This window comes from Pseudochaenichthys georgianus, chromosome 21 (genome assembly GCF_902827115.2).
Source record: "Pseudochaenichthys georgianus chromosome 21, fPseGeo1.2, whole genome shotgun sequence".
Taxonomy (NCBI): Eukaryota; Metazoa; Chordata; class Actinopteri; order Perciformes; family Channichthyidae; genus Pseudochaenichthys; species Pseudochaenichthys georgianus.
This window is the reverse complement of record NC_047523.1, coordinates 28,683,867-28,706,690: the sequence shown is the minus strand read 5'-3', so window position 1 is coordinate 28,706,690 and position 22,824 is coordinate 28,683,867. Positions and strand designations below refer to the sequence as shown.

Sequence of the window (22,824 nt, the reverse complement as noted above, 5' to 3'; positions counted from 1 at the left end):
TTGAGCTAATCTGCATTAGAAATGTACAGAAGATACAAAAACATTAATGGCACTGAATGAAGTCAACATCACAAAGATTGAGTAATGGAAAAGGTACTGCAATCCTACAATCACTGCTTCAGGAACAATAAGACAACACATGGAATGTTAATGAAATAACACGTTTCTAACCGGCTCACCTCCTCAACACTATTTCTACAAGCAGAGGTGAGCGCAAACATTCAAACAGCACACTGTGACTACATCTGATCTCACTCACAGAAGAGTTGTCAAATCTTAAATCTGATTCAGGCATTTACATGTGTGTAATGTGAGAGTATTCAAATTTACTTCTAAAAATCTGCCTGTACTTAATAACATGTGGGCTGTCAATCTCTAAAAAGGTCACCAATTATCTCTCAAAATGTGCAAAATTGAAAAAGCAAATTACGAAAAAAGGAGACTCGTCTTTATGTAACTTCATCATAAAGACAGTGCTTACAAAAGTAATGAAAACAAACAAGCAAACTAATTACAAATGACCCACACAACATACTTTGGTAAGGTCTCTAGGTCTAAGGTCACTGATCAAACTTTAAGGCTGATCGCTTATAAATAAATACAAACATAAGATTAATAAATAAATCACACAAGTACAAAATCATTTTAGAACCACGTGTTTTACATCTCACACCTAAAGTGCCTGTTCTTTTGTCTTCATCAATTCCAGAGAAAACATTTGCATTTTCAAAAAGCATTGCGAAAGGAGGACAAAATGGATCAAACAAAAACAATGCAATCTTAATAAATTAAAAACACCACATTTCAAACTGAAGAGAATCCCTCTGTTTGTCGCAGGGATTAAAGAGGCTCCAGGTTTGACGCTCGGGCACGGTTTGACGCTCGGGCACGGTTTGCGGCGATCAGCTCCCTGAAGGCTGGGTCTCCTCTGTGCTCTGGTTGGACGCGGTGGAGAAGGACGGGGTCGTGGAGGAGGAGCTGACCCCGTTGGAGGTGCTGACGGAGCTGTGCTGGATGGCTTCGTTCTGGGGGCTGCTGGGGACGGACATCTCCTCGCAGCTCTCGTCCTTATCCGAGACTGTGTTGGAAAAGATGAGAGAATAACCACTGAACAATAAACTTGTACCATTATAATGTTATGCTGTTCTTACATTACAGCATATCATCTAGAAAGGCTGGGGAAAGCTTTGGCACGTAGGCCTAATCAGATGTAAAACAGCTATTTGCATGTGGTGTGTGCAAACTGTTTCATTAATCCCCATAATGCTACTTCTGCACCCCTTCCTTTAATTAAAGCTCCAATGTCAATTTAAACCCACATCATAAGGGTACATTACATTCTGGGGCATGTGGCAGTGTTTCCCATCCCTTACTGTTCTCTCATTTGTTTTTTGTTACCTTGCCAACTACTGCAGCGACAGATGATTACAGCACCTGATTTTAATGATGCACACACTTGAGAGTAGGGAAGACTTGGAGTTGAAATGCCACCAGCTGTTAGGCAGTTGCATTGAATTAATTGGATCCTGATGGAAAAAAAAGACTACTCTCATGCTCTGTTTCGTAAAGGAATAAGGAGCACAGTGATAATTAATATTGTTAATGATATGAAGTCACTTGTTATGCCACTTTGTAATTAATGACCGGGGTTTCGTATTTGAGAGTGTTAAATACAGATTTCAGAGCAAGAGGAAGCAATTAAAGTGCAAATACAAATGTCTTCACATTAGAGGCTTCATCTGCCTTCCCGACTGGACTTTGACCGTGTGATTTAGTGCAAGTGAATGTCAAAGCACTATAAACTCCCTTGCTGTTTTACCATGCAGAAGGTCAACCTCAGAATAAATCAGCGTGGTGGTTTTGTTCCATGTTCAAGTGTGCATTATTACTCCTAATGACATTAAGGGGTGGCTGTTGGATCGTAATACTCCGAAAAATCTAGTTTCCTGGGGAGCCAGATCCTCTTTCTGCTCTCTTGGTTTCTGAAGTGGGGTTCGCTGTAAGCAGATGGACAGCTTTGCATGCCAAGTGTAAGCTTGTCCTGGTGGCTTGTTAGCGGGGCAGTCTGGGTAATGTCCTCCCACCTGGGCAGAACCATGAAGGGTCTTTACCAGACCTGGGGGGCCGTGTAGTCTAACAGGATATGTAACACCCAGAGAATGGAGGGCTTCATGAGGCCCTTTACATATGTGAGGGCCACAGATCAGTCAGTCACTAATTAGCAAGATCGATTTAATCAGTGACTCCAAACCAGGGGTACTCGTGCTTCAGGGTGTACTTATGCAACTGCCAGGGGGTATATGGAAGGATACATGATTTAATTGAAAACATATTCAATCAGCTATAGCACCTGTACAGTACATGTTGTGATCAAAAGTACATGAAATCATGTAGGTAGACGTCTAAAAGCTTAGGTAAAGTAATGGATAAATATTCAAAATAGATGGCAACAGACGAAGTAATGAAGTAATGATGTTTAAAAGTTAAATATAAGCAATGGTTGAATTGGCTCAAACATTTGGATTCAAGAATTTTGCAAACTATTTCACTGCTTGAAGAAGCAGTAGTTGATGCAAATGAAATATATAGCTAGATGTTGTGGATAACAAGTGGAAATGAAAATGAAACTATAAAATAAGGGCTGAAAAAGCAGAAACTAATCAATAGGTAGGTCGATGTAGGTACATTAAAAAGGTTGGGAGCCAGGCCCGGACTGGCCATCGGGAGGACCGGGAGGTTTCCCGATGGCCTGGCCTGTTAAGTGGCCTGCTGGCCTGGCGATTTTCCTTTTTTTTAATGTATTGTGAACGCAATGCTGCGCAAATGTGGGTCTGCCTCACACAGGGTGCTGTCTGTCCACACATGATGTGGCCTGCCGACAGGGCTGTCCCTCCCTACAGGATGATCACACACACTGCGTGGGGCCTCACCTCGCGGAGGGGGTCTCACCTCGCGGAGGGGGCCTCACCTCGCGGAGGGAGCCTCATCTCGTGGAGGGAGCCTCATCTTGCGGAGGGAGCCGCAAATACGGCGCACCTATGCGCTTATGCGGCGCATAGTGTGGCGCGGCACGGTTGCGAGGCTCAAACTGTTTGGTCACCATTTATGTAAACCCATATTTCCATTTGAGGGGGGAGTGATTAGTAAAATATGCATGAATAAAAAGAAAGAAGGTAAGATACACTTGTAAAACTTGTTGAGAGCTAAAACTAGTCTTTGCTGCTGCCTCAAAGAGGAGCAGGGAGGAGAGGAGGGAGACAGGGGAGGCTGATTCAGGAGCACAGACACACTCACAACTATAAATGAACCAAAAATAAATAAATAAACAACTTTCAGTGTTTTTCATATGTTATTGGTTATGGCCATGATTTTATGATTATTGAAATGTATACAGTTCTGTTTCATATGGGTGTTCCAGGTGTAGTCTCTTTATTTTCCCCTCAAAATGCACCAGGTTGATGCATTAAACTCCAACATTTTAAAATAAATCTTACTGGGGGGCATGCCCCCAGACCCCCCTAGAGGATTTGAGGTCCACCCCCACTTAAAATATGTTCACATGGATAGGTTCCCAAATACATTTGCATATTTTTTTAAATAGTAACCCCTGTCCATATGTTTATTATTGGGTAGATTTAAACTATAGAGCTATCACTATGGGCAGCTACGCTGTAAATATTTACAAATAAATCCAGCAGAATGGCAACTGGTAGTGGCCTGGCTGGGTGTATAATTCCCGGCCTGACTTATTGTCCCAGTCCGGCCCTGTTGGGAGCCACTGGATTATTTCATGTTGCCAGATATTTATTCCTCCTTTCACATTCGTTGGTTTTCCTTCATTGCTTGTCTACAATCTGTCACTGTGAGCCACACTGATGAACTGGGGTATTTGGATGAGGTTATATCTTCCCAAACAGGGTAACAAGTGCTCCAAATGTCATCCTTCACAAAGGTCCAGAAACACGGGACAGACATCCTCGGCAACACATGAGAAAGATGACCCAATTCATCTGTGGATCTTTCGAAAAAACAATCCAGACGACACCAAATGAGACCTGGCTCTGACAGCCGGCTCGAGCCTGCAAACCATCAGTCCCATAATGCACAGGACGTGTGTCAGTGGGATGGTTAGCAATAGGGGATGCATAATGAACAGCCTAGCTTGGTGGACACCCCGCAATGAGAATCTCTCTGCAGTCTTGTCTAGCTTGCTGCTTTAATAGACTCATTTCAGAGGCAATCATTGTCAATACAAGTCAGCGGAGGGGTTTACATCACAGTGGAGAAGCGGCTTGCATCCTGGCTCATCTGTGAGGGAAGGTGAGTTATGAATGGAAAATCAGAATGACAGAGGCCTAGTCTTTGGAAACGAAGAAATATTGTTGATTCTAAATGAGACCGTGTGATGAACAAGAACTGGCATGGAGACGCATTGACGACAAGACATTTAAATGAAGAGGCTGCAAACTGCACAATTATGTTTAAATATTCGTGATTCTCGTATGTAAGTAGTATGACGTTATATTTGAATTAACACATGCACAGTAGGAGTTAGAGAAACACAGATCAGGCTTATTTATTCTGACAACCCGACGATATGTCCTGCAGACATTTATCTGCATGTGACAAATTGTGTCAAATGAGGAGGAAACAGTTCTTGTGGTTACCACCTGTGGCCTCGTCGAAAGACTTGGACAATGCCGGCGGCGAGAAATGTGTCTGAAACCCTTCTGCCCATTAATATCTTAACTTCTGCAAAGTTTTTCTTTTTATCTAATAAGTCAATAGCTCTTTCTGTTTGGCCATAAGTAAGACATGTCCTTCATTTTAGAAGCGTTTCACAGGAAGCCTCGGGCTGAGAATAATGGAGCATTACTCACTGTGATAGCTGGATTTCTTCTGCATGGCGGTTACAGGGCAATCTTTATGAGCCAGAAGAAGCTGCTTCAGCTGAGCCACTTCGTTTCTCAGCAGGGTCACTTCACTCTTTGAGAGGAGAATACACAACAGCAATAGAATGGTCACTCTGCAGCGTACAGTATATCCGATTACAACATGGAGACAAATGGACGACATGTGCAGATAGTTCAAATCTGTGCAATGATTGTCCAAACTTCGACAAAGGTCCCAATATGGTTAATTAAAATATGATTGGGAGCATTTCTTCGTTTCATTATAAAGTTATAACCTTAAGTTTGAACTAGAGGCCAACCCATACTACATTTTGGAGGCCGATACTGATAAATATGTTTGAACGTTTAAAGGTGGGGTATGTAAGTTTGAGAAACCGGCTCGAGATCGCTAGAATTTGAAAATACACAACCGGAGAAAATCTGCCACTTCCTTATAGAGCCCCTCCCCCAACACACACGAACGCGCACATGACCAATGAGGGCACGAGATAAGTTTGTGCCCCGATGGAAGGCTGACAGGCAGGTAGGCTATCCAATCCGTTTAGCCGGGCCGGCTAATCGGATTGGTTGTACTTTTTACAGTATTACGGCTTCTACAGATGACATTTTTTTATGGATTTTTTGTCAAAGCACTTAAGATATTCATTGCTATCGGGATGTTAAGAGCATTCCATGGAATATAACAAAAAGTGTATCTCGAGCCGGTTTCTGAAACTTACCTACCCCACCTTTAAGTGTCTGATAACAATGTACCCTCCATTTTTATACAAACACACTTAAACATATGTAACACAGACGATAAAGATCAATTATGTTAGTTTTTTTTTTTAAAGAATTGTGACCAAAAGATACCTTAAACTGAGCAATTGCTTTTTTTATAGTTAAAAAATAAACATGTTGATGTTCGGTGGTGGACAATCTATGTAATGATGACACACATTTGTTATATTTCAGTACTGTTCTTATGACTATTGGCCCACATTTAAGCAAAAACTGATATGTTTAAAAAGTAAAAATCAGCCCCATCTGATATATGCGTGGAGATCTCTTCTGAACGCATTACTGCACATATACAGTAAAAACAGTATTTACACCAAGTGTCCGTTTATTGTGTTCTCTCTATTAGCGGTAACTCTCATCCACCATTGGTTTCATTACCAGTAACTCATGGGATCTCATCGTTTCATACAACAAGAATAATAATTATGGGCCTTCACTGGCTACGAGCAGCACATTAGTCAGAGGTGAGCTGTTGGGATTGTCAGTGCAACTTTGTGGATGCGTCTGAGATTTACACTCTGGTGTCGTTACGGCTCTCAGGGGACTTGAGGATTTCTGCATGTCGTAAAAGAGGGCCACATTACGCTGAAGGTGACTTTTACTGGATTTAAAGCGGCCAGGGGCACGCAGAACACCCCATGGCAGATTTAAGCTCCTTCTTTTCTCCTTTAAAGGACTATGGGCGGCTTAATCTATTAGTCTAAAAGCAGCCAATTTATTTGATTCCATCTGTTTAGTCTTGCTGGTGTTGGCAGGGCTGAGCTATTGTAAGACAGATTTAAAACACAGCTGGAAGGAGCGTATGCATCACATGAAGCCAAAGCCCTATTCACTGCTCTTCCACCATTACTGCAGCCTTCTTTTACGGCCAATTTAAAACACAATCCTTTAAAACCCTCCCTCCAATCTGCGAAAGCACGCAAGCCGGACTTGTAAACAGAAGTCAGAAATTGTAACATCCATACAAGTATGTAGTTCAATTAGTTTGATCAAATATAAACTGTTTGTTTGATTTACAAATGCATTCTCAAACATTCACCCAGAAAATGAAATAGAACCTGTACCAGTAATGCTGCGATGCATGCACGCCAACAGGTACAGTATGTCAAACTGCATCATACCTGGTGCTTTAAACAGAGCCAAGCTGTACAACTTGTTTCTAACTTTGTGAAATAATCAAAATATAGAAAAAGGCCTTGGGTGATGCTGGGAGCTGTGTGAGCTGCCTGGTCTGGGCTGACACCTCATTAAAAAGCCAGTTAAGGATGATGTTAAAATAATTGTGCATCATTAGAGGCAGTTTCACTGATCAGCTGGGCCATGTCAGCATGGGCTTTTATACAAAAACTGCACTGCTGATTAATGCCTTCATATAAAGCGCCCCTTTATTCCCTGCCACATGTTGTTCCCGTCCTTGTAGTTAACAGCGATGCTCCGTTTATAACCCGTCTACTGACACACCTAAACCTCCCCTAACCCTCCCATCTGCATATTCAAATGTAATCTCAAAAAGCACACTCATGACAACTGATGATCAAAACTGTTTTGACACGGATATTAATTAGCAAAATGAACCCATGTCTTTATATTGTCATGTATCCCCTCCTCCACCCACGACAACTAAATCTGCTTTCATAGAAAAATAAGACAGTGAGCAAATAAACACCACATCTCATTTAATTGTCTGGAACACCGATGTGCCGCACCCCCGGCTCACACTTATCAACAGAGACAGCAGATACATGAACTGTTTCGAACTTGTCAGCATCAGATCCTAATTGCTTCCAGCAAAATGAAGGTTCAAAAAGACACCTTTCCCTAGGAGATTTTTGAGGCCATTCAGTAAACTGCTGAGACAGAAGCGAAGACACGCTTGTGCGCGGCTGACATCTGGAGGATACATCTTTATTGACAGGGACATATCGATGTAAAGGGCTCACACACCGCTGCTGTCACACGGCAGCTCTTCTTAATCGGCTTTAATGACTTCATCACCACAGAAGGGAAAAGTCTGCGAACACCAACAGCACATGCTGATGAACAGACAAACGCAAGCATGCAAAACATACAGAAACTGACACATTGATGCATAACAGCACATGAGAAAGACAGATGAAGGAGCTGTTGCTATAACAGAAGCTGAGGGGAGGGGGTAAGGAGCACCTGCAGTTGTCCGTTGGTGGAGTTGAGGTCATCAGACTTCTTCTCCAGAGACTGGACCCAAACTTTCCTCTTCTGCCGGCAGCGAGAAGCCGCGGCTCTGTTTCGCTCCAGGAACTTGCGCCGCTTCTCATCGGGGTTTTCGCTTGTGTTTCTGCGCCGCCGACCTCCTGTGCTCGGGGGGTTTTGCGCAGAGGGCGCTGGGGACGCCTAAACAATAACAATACAAAACAATAACTAACATTAAAAAAATATAACCAGAACTTGTGATACCTTACAAAATATACCCTGCCAAACCAGATGTGTGCCTTAAGAGGGGACTAAAGGATGAGGTAACAAAAAAAAAGATTGTACGCAAGATTACAAATATGATGATGCAATTTCTTTGGTACTTGATTGATTGATGGTTTTTGATATTACAGGATTTATAATGTATAAAAAAATACTTGAGTTTCAACATGCAGTCCTACTGTAAACACCTATCATTGATCTTGACATCGAGGTCTGTTAAGGAACACATTTAAGTATTGTTCTTGCATGTACGTATTCCCACAGATACAATACAAAAATAAGACTCTTCTATGAAGCTCTTGTGAAACACTCATTGAGCAAAAGTGTGTGTCTGCTGCAGGTGTGGATACTCACAGGGGTCTCTGTGGTGGAGGTGGCTGGCTGCTGAAGGGAGAGGGCAGAAGGTTCCTCAGCCGAGGGCAGGAGAGGAGCCGGACTCAGGTCCGCCATCGGGGAGGGGGTTGCCGTGGCAGGGGAAGGGGGAGCAGGAGAGTGGGTGACAGCGCTGCTCTGGACTTCAGCAACATTTCCAGTGGTAACCTGAGGAGGCAGCTGGCTTAGTGTGGGTTTCAGTTTCAGGGAAAAGAATCATGAAAAACAGTCGTGAAATGTTCATGCAAAAACGAGGCGAGGACATTTATTTTTAGTCATGAAAAATTGTGAATTTCTTTTTTTGTTGCTATTTTTCATATATCTCAATAGACTATATAAAGTTAATATGTTTAAAATTCATTTTCAGTGGCAGATAAGACATGTGTTTTCACAATATATATAAAATTGTACCTGTAAAAAAGCATGATGGATTACAAATCGACTAAGAGGGGGCAGCCCTCCTGATGAAAACATTTGATGGAGATCCACGGTACATAATTTGACCCAAACTATCAAAACATGTATATTTCTGAACATGGACTAGGACTGAATACGCCACATTCACAGAAACTACTTCCCTACAGATTGGTGTCCATGACTCACAGGCCAATTCCTCTAGTATCAAACACTGAGCAAACAAGGTGAAAGTGAATGAGCCTTTCGAGGCAATAACAAAGTGAGAGGGAATACATTTACATGAGAAAACAGAGGATCACATTATTCTAACAACTACCTTTGCCAGACCAATCTATCTACCAAATTAGTTTATCGTGTAATACCCTTCCAGAAGCTCTTCTGGCAGAAACAAGATATTATTCTCTTGGAATGGCCCATAGAAAGAGGGGAAAGCCAGTCGGATCCATATTTCATCTCTGCCACGGAAACCTCATCAGTGTAATAACCCTCCATCTCATGGGTGTTATTCAACCATCTGCTACTATATTACTTATCTTTATTTTGCAACTAATTAACAGCATAATCTTCTAAATTCAGCAAGTTAATTATCATTATTGTGGTCTTTGCAGCATCATCAGTCCTTGTAAAGTGCCGTCTCCGCGCCCCCCGAGAGTCGGGTGGGGGGGCGGGGAGCGGGCAGGTTGAGCGGGGGTCTGTTTTCTTGACGCGGGCTCATTAGGTGTTTGCTGATGAGCTGGGTGCGGTGGGAGGCGCCGCGAGTGAGAGGGGGGGGGGGGGGGGGGGGGGGCAGGTCAGGCAGGATTCTGCTGAACAAAAGGTTCCATGCAGGGTGAGGCTGACTTAATGTGCCTCGCTGAGCGTGTGCCAGGATGCCCCCAGCTGGCTCTCGCTGGTAGCCCCCCCCCCCGGTTGGCCCCGGTGACGGCGTGCTGAGCACAACGCTGTCTCCGAGTTTGTCATCTCCGTACCCCATGATCCCCGACAACCTCCTCGCCTCCCCCTTCCTTCACTCCTTCCTCTCCAGTCAGGATCAATCCTCCCCTACAACACACACACACCTCCTCTCCGCAGTGTATCTGTTAATTTCCACAGGCGGAGCACGCTGCGAACACTTACAGGTCCTGTGATCCGTGCTCCATCACTTTGCCACTGATCCCCCCCTCTACACTCCATATCCCTGCCCTTCAACTCACTTTAGAAACAGCAGGTCTATGACCATCCTCTGCCCACAGAGAGATATTCGGAATGTTTTTGAGGCGGGGGTTCTGTTTTCTATGATTATCCAATCAGTTTTGTGAGTATTTTTTAGTTTCTGCATTAATGTAATCATTTTGTCAATGGAATGTCTCAAATTAGTGAACAATAGTTACTTTGACAAGCAGTCAAAATGCAGTTTAAGTCCAAAATCATTATCATCATTTAATCCACTGTGTGAAATTGTCAAAATTAGAACGTAAATTCTTGATTTATGGCCAAAAATGTGTTGTATGGGGATGACCTTTGACCTTTAACCACCAAATCAATTCTAATCAGTTCGTCATCGAGACACTTGTGCCAAATAAAAAAGAAATCCTTCAAAGCGTTCATAAAATAAGGTGTTCATAAGAATGGGACTTAAAGAGGATTGGATAAGGCGCAAATAAAATATTCACAAGAATGCCTCAAACAGACAAAACCTAAGGATAGTCAGGTTAGTTTCACATATAACAAAGAAGAAACAGCACATGTTTCATACGTTTTACTTATTGTAATGCGTTATTCTTCATTTTTTTTGCATGAAAAATGAAGTTATTAATGAATGTTATTATTAATATTATTGTAACAGAAAATCTACAATGACAACGATTATTATGCCATTATTTTTCCAACAAATAGTCAGTTAATCAGCTAAGCTTTTGCTATAAACCAGTAAACGTGAATCAATTCAAAGAAATATCCTTAATCCAGATGGAAAGTCTATTGTTAAAAGGTATAAAATAATAAAAATGTAAAAATCCCAGTTAGTGTAATACTACAGACCCAACCTGTCACTAGCGCCCTCATCTGGTCAAAGAAAGGTCGCTTCTCATCAAGCTCCCTCATTACTTTGGCTGTTATTTTATCTCTCAGATGGGAAATAAAAAACTCAACATGAAAATTGTATTTGATGTAAGAGAAGAGATAATTAATACCAGCTTTGCTTCTGATTGGACGGGCTGTGGCTGTGGCGAGGGGGGTCCTGGGATCCCGGGGACGTTAGGCACTATGGTGACAGGTCTGACAAGCTGACGGCAGAGACACACAGCCAGATCAGCATGGAGAAAATGTGTCTTTGGCTGTTAAAAGGCAGGCGGCGCTCACACACAACAAATACACACAGACACACACACACAGCTGCGGCAGGCTCTCAGAGTTTCCTCATATCTCAGCCTCATTAGGTTGGATGGCCTGTTATTTTGTAGGGGAAGCGCCACATGGAGATGCCGTGTGCACGCTAATGAACCTCTGCCTGCCTGCGTGAGAGCATATGGGCAGGGAAGCTGAGGAGGGGATGGAGAGACACGAGTCGGAAGGCCAGGGCCGGGCCTCCTCTCACAACCGCTGACAATGAGACAGAGGGAGGAGGCGAGAAAGGAGAGGAGAAAGGAGGGGGGGAGATGATCGTGTGAAAGGAAGGCCCAGTGCTGGCTCGTGTTGTCCATCTACTGTTGCCCTCCTTTACTTGTCAGCGGCTTTCCCAATCCCCACAGACTGGGAAGAGAGAGGTTTTTCCCCCGCTGTGCTGCTATCAGGAGATAATCATCTGCTGCTCAGAGTTCCACACAGACAATCAGGACTGCAGCGAACAACAAGACAAGCTTCCACATGGGGGACGTTTTGAAAACAAACAGCAACAAGACCTTTGCTTATAACACATGTCCAATATGAGACACTGTCATGGGTTGTATGTAATTGGTTTGTGAAACACGTTAGTAGCGTCATCTATCTGTTCTGCCAAAAATCAAGAGCGTTGATGGTAATTGTACAAGGACAAATAGCATTGAAGTGTCCTGGACTAGAGCTGGCTATGCCTCAGCCAAACCTCGTGTCTTTGCCATGGTGACACACAGTCCTGCTCTGAACTCCATTACTTCTCTACAGCTCTCACTTCACCGCCAAATCTCAGGGGCCAAATTTGAAAATAATCCCTCGGTCCAAGTAGAAAATATGTGATAGTAGTGTATAACTACAGCATAAGAGGATCACTAATGTGCTGTAATGTAAACAATGGTGGAAAGAGACCAGATTCAGCCAGAATGTGCTGGTCAACAGGTGATCTAGAAAAGCGAATAAGCTCGCTTAAATATGTGTAGGGATTCTGTCCTCCCAAAGTATCAGTAGGTAAAATGTTCCTACAATCCATTATGTAAATCCACACTCTTAGTTGTAGAGCTGGAAAGATCTAGAACAGATACTAAATGGACCTTGAGGTCACACACTTGTTAGTGACATTGCTATTTGTTCAGTGAGTAAAGGTCACTGTATGCATTCCTAATTCTGAGTACTCACTAAATGATCAGAAACAAACATGTTCAAACTTTGCTTGTAACTCAAACACACAAAAATAGCAACAGCGTACTCACAGGGATTGTAGTTGGAATATGTATACTTGAGCTTGTAATAGACGCAGGTATAGCAACTGGCATGGTCTGGCTGTTAGGCAGCTGTAGGAGCACAGGGAAGGTGCCGGACACCGGGCTGAGGGGGGGAGAAAAGAAATCCAAGTGAGGTGAATAACTCACAACTTTGTGATAAACACACAAAACACAATCCAAAACTAAAGACCACAATGGCTACTTATACAACAACAATATGTCACAAACAGGCAACATCTTACGGAAACAAAGCAAAACAATGTTCAACACAAAATACACATGTACATACACAGTAATATGAGAACACATCAGACCCCATAAGTGATCAGTGTCAGTGTTGCACAGATATGGACCTCTGGTCGGGTCAAACCAATCAGCTTCCACTAAACTAACAGTGTTTAAATATTCATTTACTAGCTGTTGATACAGGATATATTTTACCCATGTATTTCAATTTGAAATATATTTTACAAGGCAGAATGAGTGGGATCTGCCGTTGTTGGGTGGTCAGTTATTTCAGTACGTTCTGTTTTTTGTTGGCTTTTCGGTAAAATCGCTTAACCACCTTAATTGCTGAATTTAAGGCCAAGCGAGACTCCAGCAAATCCATATCTATAAGTCGCTTCAAAACCATCTTTTTTTTAAACCGCATTTTTTACAAAAGCTATTTTTTCAATTTATGTATTGAACATTGTCCGTGTTGAACGACATTATTCCCATTTTATAGTATTTTTGTTGAAATGAGGGCTCTATAAACTATACTATAATCCTATATGAGGGCCCAATAAAGATACAGGGATTGATTGGGGAAACATGCAGAAATTGACCTGAAGCTAAACACTGAGCTGTAAGTCCATATCTGAGCAATGCTGATGTTATTTCTAAAGACGGAAATAATAAGGTCTACAGCCAAACATTACAATTCCGGCACAATGTGAATAAATAAATAATAGAAAAACAGTCATGCCTCATAAATCATGAGCTCACCAAGACAAAAATGCACAAATTAAAAAAGATGACTTAAAAAAACTATGATTTAAAAAAAATGGACGTTTGGAGTTACTTACACTACAGGCCTATTAGTGGATGGGACTTGGGTAATAACAGAGCTAGATGTTGGTGACGGGAGATCTTGCTGAATTACAACACTAGCCTCTGAGGTTGCTAGAAGTACATTGGGAACTTGGAGGGATGCAGGATGGACTATAGTGGAGGTTGGCAGTGAGGATGGCTGCAAAGATAAATCCTGTGAACACCATACAAGACCTTAGCTGCAGGAAGTATTGAAAAAGTAAGTTACTTCAAATTATTAGAAATGAGGTCAAAATTACCCATTTGGACAGAATTGTATTGCTGCCATGCCAGTATAAGATTAAAGGGATAGTTCAACAATAACATTTATTGGTAAAACAATAATTGTTTACATTATATTAAGTTATAATTTCATTTTTACAACATACATGCTGACGTGATATGCTTGTATGAAAGTCTTACCTTTGAAAGTTCAATCAGGTGTAAATTAGATGAACATTAAAGCAGGAGATCAGCTGTTATTCACTCTTCATCTAAGTCCTATGAACTCTCTTTGATAAGCACAAATACTCCAAACTCTTTTTTCGAAGGCTTTACCTTCACGTCATCGTTCGTCGTAGATTCGGGGTGAGGCAGAGGGCTATCTCGATGTGCTTCCATAGCTGTGAGTTCCTCAGCTTTGTTGCGCATGACAGGCGTTGCGAGAGGTGACAAATCCAATAGTAACTACAGAAACATGAGTAAAATCATCTAAATAAAACAGATCAGTGGTATACATGCTCACCATCAGACAAACAGTAGTTCATGATATGCTTATAGTTCGATACCAAAAACAACCTTTTTAATGTCATCTTCAGCTGCTTTTTTGAAGTCATGGTCGAACGGACTTGCAAGTTCATTGAAGAGTCCGACCTCCTCGCAGTTCTTTAAAAAACGGGTGGGTGTCGGTGTTTGGTCTGCAATGGAATAAAACCATTACTACACATACTTGTAAAGCATCATTTAAGTTAAGATATCTGAACATTAACAGAGCACTTACCAGCAATGATGACACTTTCATTCCTTGCTGGACCAAACTTCAGGGTCATCTCATGTTTGTGTTTGTGGACAGCCAAGTGATCTTCATTTGTAAATCTCTATGTATGGTCAAAACAAAAAGACAGAACAGAACAGCGAAACAGGATCAATATATATATATGGTCTGTAACACAAACGTCATCTCTTCTCTTGGTTACAAGTGTCATATTCAAACATATTTATTTTCAATACTCATTAAGACAAAGCATACATTTGATAATAAAAGTGTGCTTCAGGTATTTCTAACATTTCGTCTAGAGAAATACAGCTCCAGAGTAAGTCTGTGTTACTGCTTTACTTTACCTGTTTTAAGTAAACAATCTGTTATTTATGCTCAATTTCTTTGTTTTAATTTATGTTTTTGTGTTATTATCTTCACTGTGTATAGTCTTTCAACCTGTTCAGTTGAGTTAAGTACTTTGTAACAGTTTAAAGAAAACAGCTATAGTGCAACAAATGACCCATGAAGGGTAATTTAGACAGTGACTCAAAGTAACATGAGTAAAAACTGAGAGGACTTACCTGTCCACAGCCAGGAGCAGTACATTGGAAAGGTTTGTCATCACTCATATTAAGGGTTTTCCTGTTGTGTCACCCTGAAATAAAACAAGTATAGCAAAAAGCAAAATCTTAGACGTAGACGTGCATTAATGTAAGGTTAACTGTTTAGAAATCGAACTATGAATCATTCAAGATGAAAATAAAGATTGAGGTTATAACAGATATTTTATTAATAATGTTTGAGTGACGATGAGGCACTGTTTGGGTAAAAGTCCTGAGAGAGAACATCTGGAGATGTGGACAAAGCCTATCGATGATGGGCGGCTGCTTTGCTTGTTTACACCTCAGTGTCATCATAAAATACGGTCCTATCATTATTGTCCTGCTGAGGACGACTTCTTCAGCTATAACCAGCTGCAGCTTTGGCAAAAATATGATGTAAAATATAATGAGAAAGCGTAACACAAACAAACAACAACAGGGTGAGATAATCTGCTCTCGTCGCTTCCATGCAATAACCCGAGCCAAGCGATAACATACAAGCGTCGCCATGTTTAGACCTAAATATCTCAGTAAACAGAGGGGATGTCAATGGTTGTTTCGAGGTCGTTTTATTGTACCGGAGCACAAGTCCTTCGCAGAGCCACAAACGATGCCTTTTACAACCGCTTTGTACCCATTCGCTATGAGTTTAAATGGTCACTTACCCCACAGCCACAACCCTGGATTTCCAAATCCCCACGTCTGTACTCAAGTATCGCGAGAGCAGCTTATGCTCTTCCGTTAACGTCAGTGTTATGTTCCATGGATAATAGCAATTTTTAAGCCCTCTTTTTCCTTTATTTAGTAATTTAATTGGTATGATCGTTTATGCACTCTTATTTAATGTAAATTGTAAAAAAAAGCATGCCTTTCTTTTCAGAAGAAACTAGAAAATCTGCTAGATGGTGCAAGATTACATTAATTAATAGAACATTAGTCACCCTGGCATGTTTGCAGTGTAGACTAGTTGTATAGGTAGTGTACATTTGTATAATTGTCCCCAAAAAGTTCTTTAAAATAAAGTTTTTGAACATAACCTGATGTAAAGATGTCATCCAAGCAAGTTTTGATGTATACATTCTGCTGGAATGGATGGAGGCTTTAAGTTGTCACCTGAGGTCATGTTGGAGACTCCTATTTTGGCTTCTGTGCACCTAGAAGGTTCTTGATACATTTCATTTTAAATAAAAGCCTTTGTTAATTTAGAATTTTAGCATCCCTAGTCCTGGAATATCTACATATGAATTTGGGATAAATATGACCTTTTTGCATATACTGTAGCTTTCGATAGAATACTTTTGAATTGTTTTCCATAAGGCCACTTTTCAGGGTTATTAAATATGAAAATAGTACATACATGCTTGCTATTAAATCTCACAGCCTAGTCACTTTGTAATTCTTCAGTTTAGCAAAACTAAAACATTGTAAATAAAAAGCCCACCAGCATTTCAAAATTGATTTAGTCTGACAAGCAGACCATAATCTAAGGATACTTCATTTACAATGAAAGAAAATTAAAAAAAATATTGAAAAAAGTCAAAACCCATAGTATAGCGTAATGAAACCATCTCGATTTATTTAATTTACATTTACAACAGCAAGCACTCACGTGCTGCCTTAAATACAGTACTATTTACCTGCATCTGTACCAAGAAATAATGAAGGTGGACCCCAAAGCTTGCATGTGATGTGCTGAGAAAACAAAGCTGATTCATGGCGAGTCTTCGCAGCTGCTTCACAGAAAAGATGACATTCAAAAAAGCACACTGCCCTCTACTTTGCTAGCTTGAAATTCCAGACATAAAAGTTGTACTGCCATTGTTAAATAGTCAAATACATGTATTTTAATGACGTAATTTCTTACATTTGTACAATACATGCTCTGCTTATTTTGACAGTGTCTGAAAGACTTGAAAATGTACAACAATGTTGGTTGCCACAATAAAATATGTAGTCACATTTGTAATGAAAGTGTTGTTTGATAGCAGAGTTTACATAGCGAACAGGATAAGGAAAGCGACCATCAAACAGAACAGTCCCATGGCTTCAGACAGAGCAAATCCCAGGATGGCATATGAGAACAGCTGCTGCTTCAGAGATGGGTTCCTGCAAACAAGAGAAGACTGTCAATGCCTCAATGGAAAAACAAAAGCATTCACCAGAAATCTAATAATCCAAGATAATATTTTTTGGGATGCATGTCTGCAAGAACAAACCTAGCATAGCCGATAATGAGACTGCCGAACACGGTCCCAATTCCAGCTCCGGATCCAGCGACTCCCACTGTGGCGGCTCCAGCTCCGATGAACTTGGCAGCGGTGTCAATGTCCCGGCTGACAGCGCTGGTCTGGAAGCCCCTCAGTGTGGCCAGGGAGAGGGGGCTCTGTGGCATCAGAGCAACAGTGCTCTGGAGCAAGAAAAGACAAAATACTGTTTAATTACATTTTAAAACCAACGGCAGTAGATATGACAATGAAGTCAGTTGACATGCAAAGAGTACTGAAGCAAATATAAGTGGTAGGAATAGTTGATTAATCAAAAATGACCAAATTAAAGTCTGTATTTAACAACACTTTTTTCATAACAATGCTTCTTACTTCTTAATTTCAAATTAAAAAAGAATATCAAAAACTCTGAAAGACTGATAGTTGAAAAACAATTTGGGTCAGACTCATTTGAAGCTGCTACATTGTGGTCTCAACATTTTAACATTCTTTCATGAAGGAAATGACTAAAAGCAATCAGTATAGTTTAAAAGATAATTGCAGTCCCAGTAGAGAGCATGTTTTTCTTCTTACCTCTGTGTTGAGCTCAGGCCTGGACAGCACTGAGGCAGAGAGGGGTCTGTAAAGAGCCCGGGAACCAGCGCGGAGCTGCAGCAACAACACAGACACACTTTAGTTTAGAGACACAACACACATGTAAGCTTAATGAAACATATGTTTGGTATCCATTCTCAGTCTGAGCAAGTTGAAAGCACCTTGAAGTCACTTTGTCAACTCCAGTGTCATTCAATGCAGTGCAACCACTACATGACCTGTGGCCTTTAAAGGTTTAAGAGTACAGTCTGTGCTTTGCTTTGAAAATGAAGTTTTTGTTCATCTGAGCCAGTAGCCAGATACATTAAACATACATAGCAAGCTTACTGAACAATTGCCCTGTTGTAATTCAAACCACCTAGTCTGCTAAGCTACTAGAAACCTAAATGTGACCTTGGAGGAGGATTTAAAGACTAGGGCTATATCTATTTGGAAGCAACCAAAGCTGGAATACACAAAGTGATAGTTTATCAATTGCACATCCATATGTAGGAGATGCTAGAGAACTGTGCACTAAATCCAGCTAGCAGAGGATTGCAATGACCTTAGCTAACGGCCATGACTAAAGATGTATGCTACATGCTAAAGCACAGACAGAGGCAGATTTCCAAAGACACCTTGAATGCACCATTGCATAGCATTCATGATTACGATGACAACATTGGCACAGATTAAAATGTCTGTCAGTCATTCTGTGCTTTAGCATTAGCTCACTCGCCTGTTGGCCTAGGCTGCATATATCCTTGTCAGTGAGCTACACTCAAGTTCAGACAGAGGCCCACCGGATTCATTAATGGAATTAGGAAAGAAGAATTCAACGAAAACACATGGAAATGCAAACTCACCATGGCCGGCGTGGAGACGAACTTTGCACAGGCGTACATGTTTCTGTTTTAGTAGTATTAGCCGGTTTGGTCAAATCTGGTTAAAGCCCGGGTCTCTGTGGGAAGACGAGAGAGAAGTAAGGTCAAACGGGTGTAAAAATGCTCCACAAAGAAAATAACGCCACTCATATGTACATTCACATCCATTCTGCATGCTATCCTCACTTGCGCGCTACAAAGTGGAGTTAGGAGAGAGGATGAAAAGGGATTTGTAGAAGTAGGCTTCTCATTCAATCTGCCATTGCACACTTACCGACTGCAGAGGACGAACCACAGTGGAAGAGTGCGCTTGCGCGGAGTGACGTGTGTAGAGTCCCGGATGATGACAGTGAAAGGTCATTTCACAGAAACTTTATTGATATTGATCACAACAACAACGTTCATTCACAAATCTAACCGTTGTTTACACTCTGAAATTATTTTCTACATCTTTTGTCCTTGCACTTCTTACTTATACTTTGTTCTTATCCACGTGAAGAATATAATATATATATTATATGTGCCAAGAATATAATATATATATTATATTCTTATATTGTATACATCACCCTTATTTGATTTATTTTTTGATGTTTTTATTGCACTATAATATGTGTATGCATTCTCTGCGAGATCTTTTATGTTTTGGAATAAAAATATTAAAAACTTTACCCGAAAGTACCTGCATTTTGTACACATTTACATTCACTCTACCTATAATGTTAATAGAACATAATGATGTTGCTGCCGCTGGTCTGGTTAATTTATATAGAAAATCTGTACAAGAGCCTTGAGGGGGAAATTAGCTATGGGTCTAGTTAAAACGATCTATTAACAATATGCACCATGTTAAGGTTGACACAGGTTCTAGACTTATGGTGAGTCCGGAGATCATTTCTTACTGCGAACAAATCCTATGAAAAAAACATAACCAATGTTATTATTATATTTTTTTATATATATTAAAAGACATATATATATCATAGAAGTACATTTTTTATTTAGACATTTCTACTTCTAAATAAAATAAAAAAACAAATAGATAAATTATTTTGAGACATTTAAATGTTATTCTAAGACTTGTGTAGGAAGGAAGTGGCCCTATCTATCCGTCACCATTAACATTAAGAAACACATTCTGAGTCGACCTTGGCTTAACTGTGGGAACAGGGGACTATTCAAAGATGGAAATTCTTGGCTTTTGCTTAACTGCGGTCAAACCAGGAAATAATGGCAATTTAGACAAGGTTAGCGTGATTCTAATTTCTGAAAGACAATGTGTTTCCCTTTCCTTTACATTGTATATATTTGCGTACAGCACTTGCAAATCCTGTCTCCAAGGTGTTTTAACAATTTTGTGATAATGATTTTACTGTATTATTTTCTTTACAATTCGACCAAAAATCTTCTGACTTAAAGAAGTTGTATTGTTCATTGTTGTTTTGTTTATATATTAGTTATCTTACATGTACAAAATAACTTAATGTTTATGTTTAACATGAGTTCTGGTTTTTAGCTGTATTTTATTTCTCTGTAAGTACAAAATAGAGTCAAATTCCTTGTATGTTTACTCATTCTTTGCCAATAAAGCTGATTCTGATATTGTAGATATCATAACACCTGCACAACATCAGAAAAACCCTATTTTATTATCAAATGGTCTCCATCCTGGTTGCGGGGACAGCAGAATTTCAGCCAGGATTTCAAAATGAGTTTTTCTCTCATAACAAAAGCTGCCTGGCGCTGTCCACTACTATCACCTGTTGGGGTGTAAATCTCACACTCTGCCCGGAGGGACTGATGGCTCAGGGCTGTGCATCTCACAGGCTGATGGTGGAGCTGATGGTGGAGCTGAGGGCTACCTGCACCGGGCGGATTTGTAATCGTGATGAATGACTCCACAGCAGCTGGTCTGTGATGGAAAGGTAATGAGCACAGGGAGTGTGCTTTTGCTGCATGCTGGCTTTAAGAGAGGAATTTCAGTGGCTCCTCAGGTATATGATCTTTTTAGTTTTACAGCCAACATGAAGACACAGATTCAAACAGTCGGTAGATCATACATGAACCAGAAATGTAGAAGAAGACAGCAAGAGCATTGCATTAAAAATCACAGAAAAGATAAAGACAACTAAATGATATACTATTATTTCCCTATCTTTGCTCTGTGTTATTATGTAATTATTTATATTCTATCATATTCTATTTGATCATTCTGTTGTATTCAATATTATCATATTCTGTTCTATTTTACCCTATCTATTTTCTTACATATCCTGTTCAATTCCTATTGTATTGTGTTCTATTATATTTCATTCTATCCTATGGTGTTGTGTCATATTATGTTCTTCAGTGGTATACTATACCCCATGCTTTATAATTCCTATCTGTTCTGTAGAGTTTGTTTCACGTGTTTATTTTTGAGCTGGTTCATTTAGCTGTATTAGTTGTGTGCCAAGTAGATCCTTTCTTACAGCTTATTTCACATGAATGCATGGATGTATGACCATGTGTTAGAAACAATAATGCAAAACCAAACTTCTAAAAATGTCATAAGCTGGTAAAACTGTATCTTGTGTATTATGGTATCGTCACAAGAGATGAAAGGCCTGTGACCTAAGAATGTAATAGTCATAACTACACTGTAGCTATGTACATATGACAATAAAAGCCTTGCATCTTGAAGAGACTGAGTAGCTCGCAATGTGTTCTTTGAGGAACCACAAACAAAGTCGTTCCCCTAAAGGTCCAACAGAGGGTGCAATACAGACTAGTAGGACTAGCCTTTGTCGCAGGGGTCATGGTAACTGAACAAAAGATTTTTAAAACATAGACTTTGCAACATTGTTCTAAAATCCACTGGCATGATAACCAGAACACAATATTATCTATTCTTAATAAACACCTAAATAACTATCCCATAGATAAAATAATTGTATCCCCTTTTTGTGTTCAAATACCTGGTTTGGTCTAAATCTCTTAACCTCCTGTTATTTATGTAATTGCAGAACAGAAGGCTTTGAAAACAAATAAAACAGATCTTTAATTTTACATTCCTGACATTGAATTTATGTTAATGCAAATGTGAAATGTAAGAATGTATTGTAGACCCAAGTGTAATGCAGACACTTATAGGTCAGAGCTAGCCCTATAATAAAACATGAGGATTTACAATATATTAATTGCTAGACGGCACATATCAAAGTGGCCGTTAACTACCTGAGGTCAATGTCATACTGTCTAATTAACCGGGCAGCGGCTGCATGGTCCTACATGGCTATGGAGGGTGGAGAGAGCAGCTATCTCACGCACCCCCCCCTCCACCTTTTTTTACTTCCTCCCATTGAGAGTCACGCAAGCACTCGCTGTCTGAGTTCTTGCATAGAACACTCTGAGACATTCCATTTGCATGCCCGCCCCATCAAGCTGGATGCACTCAGACTGGTAATAAAAGGCATTGACCCCCTTAACCTTTATGAATTACAATTTGTGCCTGCAGCACGTCCTGTCAGAGGCCTCAGAAAAGCAGGCACCTCAGCCGGGGTGTGTGCGTGTTGTTTTGCAGTTGTTAAGGAGAGGGGAAAAGGTTTTTACAGCTCCTCGTCGGAGCTCCTGACAAGCAGGGAGGAGGCGCTCTGACAGGAGAAGCCGGGTAGGGAGGGACTTCAGCTGATGGCTCCGTGCTAATCTCCATTCCTGGATGCTGCACGGAACTACTGAGGCTGCTTTCTTTGTCCAGACCAAGGATACACAGTCTGGAGGGTTACAGTTCATCTGCCTCCACCTCAGATTTCTTACTCTCACGTACATAGCTTAGGGCAGTTTCCTCTCTAAAAAGTAGCTTGAAGGTAATAGATACATCATAAAGCCTCTCATGGAAACAAGTTTGGGCTTTCTTTACAAGTTGTCTGTATTAAAGACAACACAAATCTGTGCAAACTTTATT

The 22,824-nt window shown here is 40.7% G+C and overlaps 2 protein-coding genes across 5 annotated transcripts in view; both read right to left on the bottom strand.

Moving 5' to 3' along the window:
• atf2 (activating transcription factor 2) overlaps positions 1-15,897 on the bottom strand; it is a 16,692-nt gene extending 795 nt beyond the window's left edge. The window contains exons 1-12 of one of the 3 annotated variants that reach the window (XM_034109290.2): positions 15,865-15,897; positions 15,179-15,252; positions 14,619-14,715; positions 14,417-14,535; positions 14,177-14,305; positions 13,615-13,793; positions 12,536-12,650; positions 11,105-11,197; positions 8,499-8,684; positions 7,857-8,063; positions 4,881-4,986; positions 1-1,078 (exon numbers count right to left, since the gene is read on the bottom strand). The exon at positions 1-1,078 is cut by the window's left edge and continues 795 nt beyond it. In XM_034109290.2, the coding sequence (XP_033965181.1) occupies positions 903-1,078; positions 4,881-4,986; positions 7,857-8,063; positions 8,499-8,684; positions 11,105-11,197; positions 12,536-12,650; positions 13,615-13,793; positions 14,177-14,305; positions 14,417-14,535; positions 14,619-14,715; positions 15,179-15,226 (1,455 nt within the window). In that variant the 5' untranslated portion in view covers positions 15,227-15,252; positions 15,865-15,897 and the 3' untranslated portion in view covers positions 1-902. Of the gene's footprint in view, positions 1,079-4,880; positions 4,987-7,856; positions 8,064-8,498; positions 8,685-11,104; positions 11,198-12,535; positions 12,651-13,614; positions 13,794-14,176; positions 14,306-14,416; positions 14,536-14,618; positions 14,716-15,178; positions 15,253-15,777; positions 15,836-15,864 lie in introns of those variants that run through there. The other 2 variants (XM_034109291.1, XM_071207088.1) reach the window with 2 other exon arrangements.
• An 853-nt stretch (positions 15,898-16,750) lies between these two features.
• Positions 16,751-19,222, bottom strand: atp5mc3a (ATP synthase membrane subunit c locus 3a). 2 transcript variants are annotated; one of them, XM_034109928.2, is made up of 5 exons: positions 19,156-19,222; positions 18,864-18,958; positions 17,998-18,072; positions 17,416-17,606; positions 16,751-17,305 (listed from the first exon to the last, which is right to left on the bottom strand). In XM_034109928.2, exons 2-5 carry the CDS (start codon positions 18,900-18,902, stop codon positions 17,191-17,193), a joined length of 420 nt encoding a protein of 139 aa, XP_033965819.1. In that variant the 5' UTR covers positions 18,903-18,958; positions 19,156-19,222; the 3' UTR covers positions 16,751-17,190. The 2 variants fall into 2 exon arrangements, with proteins under 2 accessions (XP_033965819.1, XP_033965820.1); XM_034109929.2 differs by having other exon boundaries at positions 19,068-19,160.
• Positions 19,223-22,824: the final 3,602 nt, after the last annotated feature.

Excerpts from the sequence above, each read along its gene's own strand:
- atp5mc3a (XM_034109928.2), bottom strand. The coding sequence starts at position 18,902 with ATGTACGCCTGTGCAAAGTTCGTCTCCACGCCGGCCATG. Across the intron at positions 18,073-18,863 it reads TCGTCTCCACGCCGGCCATG|CTCCGCGCTGGTTCCCGGGC; the intron begins GTGAGTTTGCAT and ends TTGTTGCTGCAG. Across the intron at positions 17,607-17,997 it reads GGCCTGAGCTCAACACAGAG|AGCACTGTTGCTCTGATGCC; the intron begins GTAAGAAGAAAA and ends TTCTTGCTCCAG.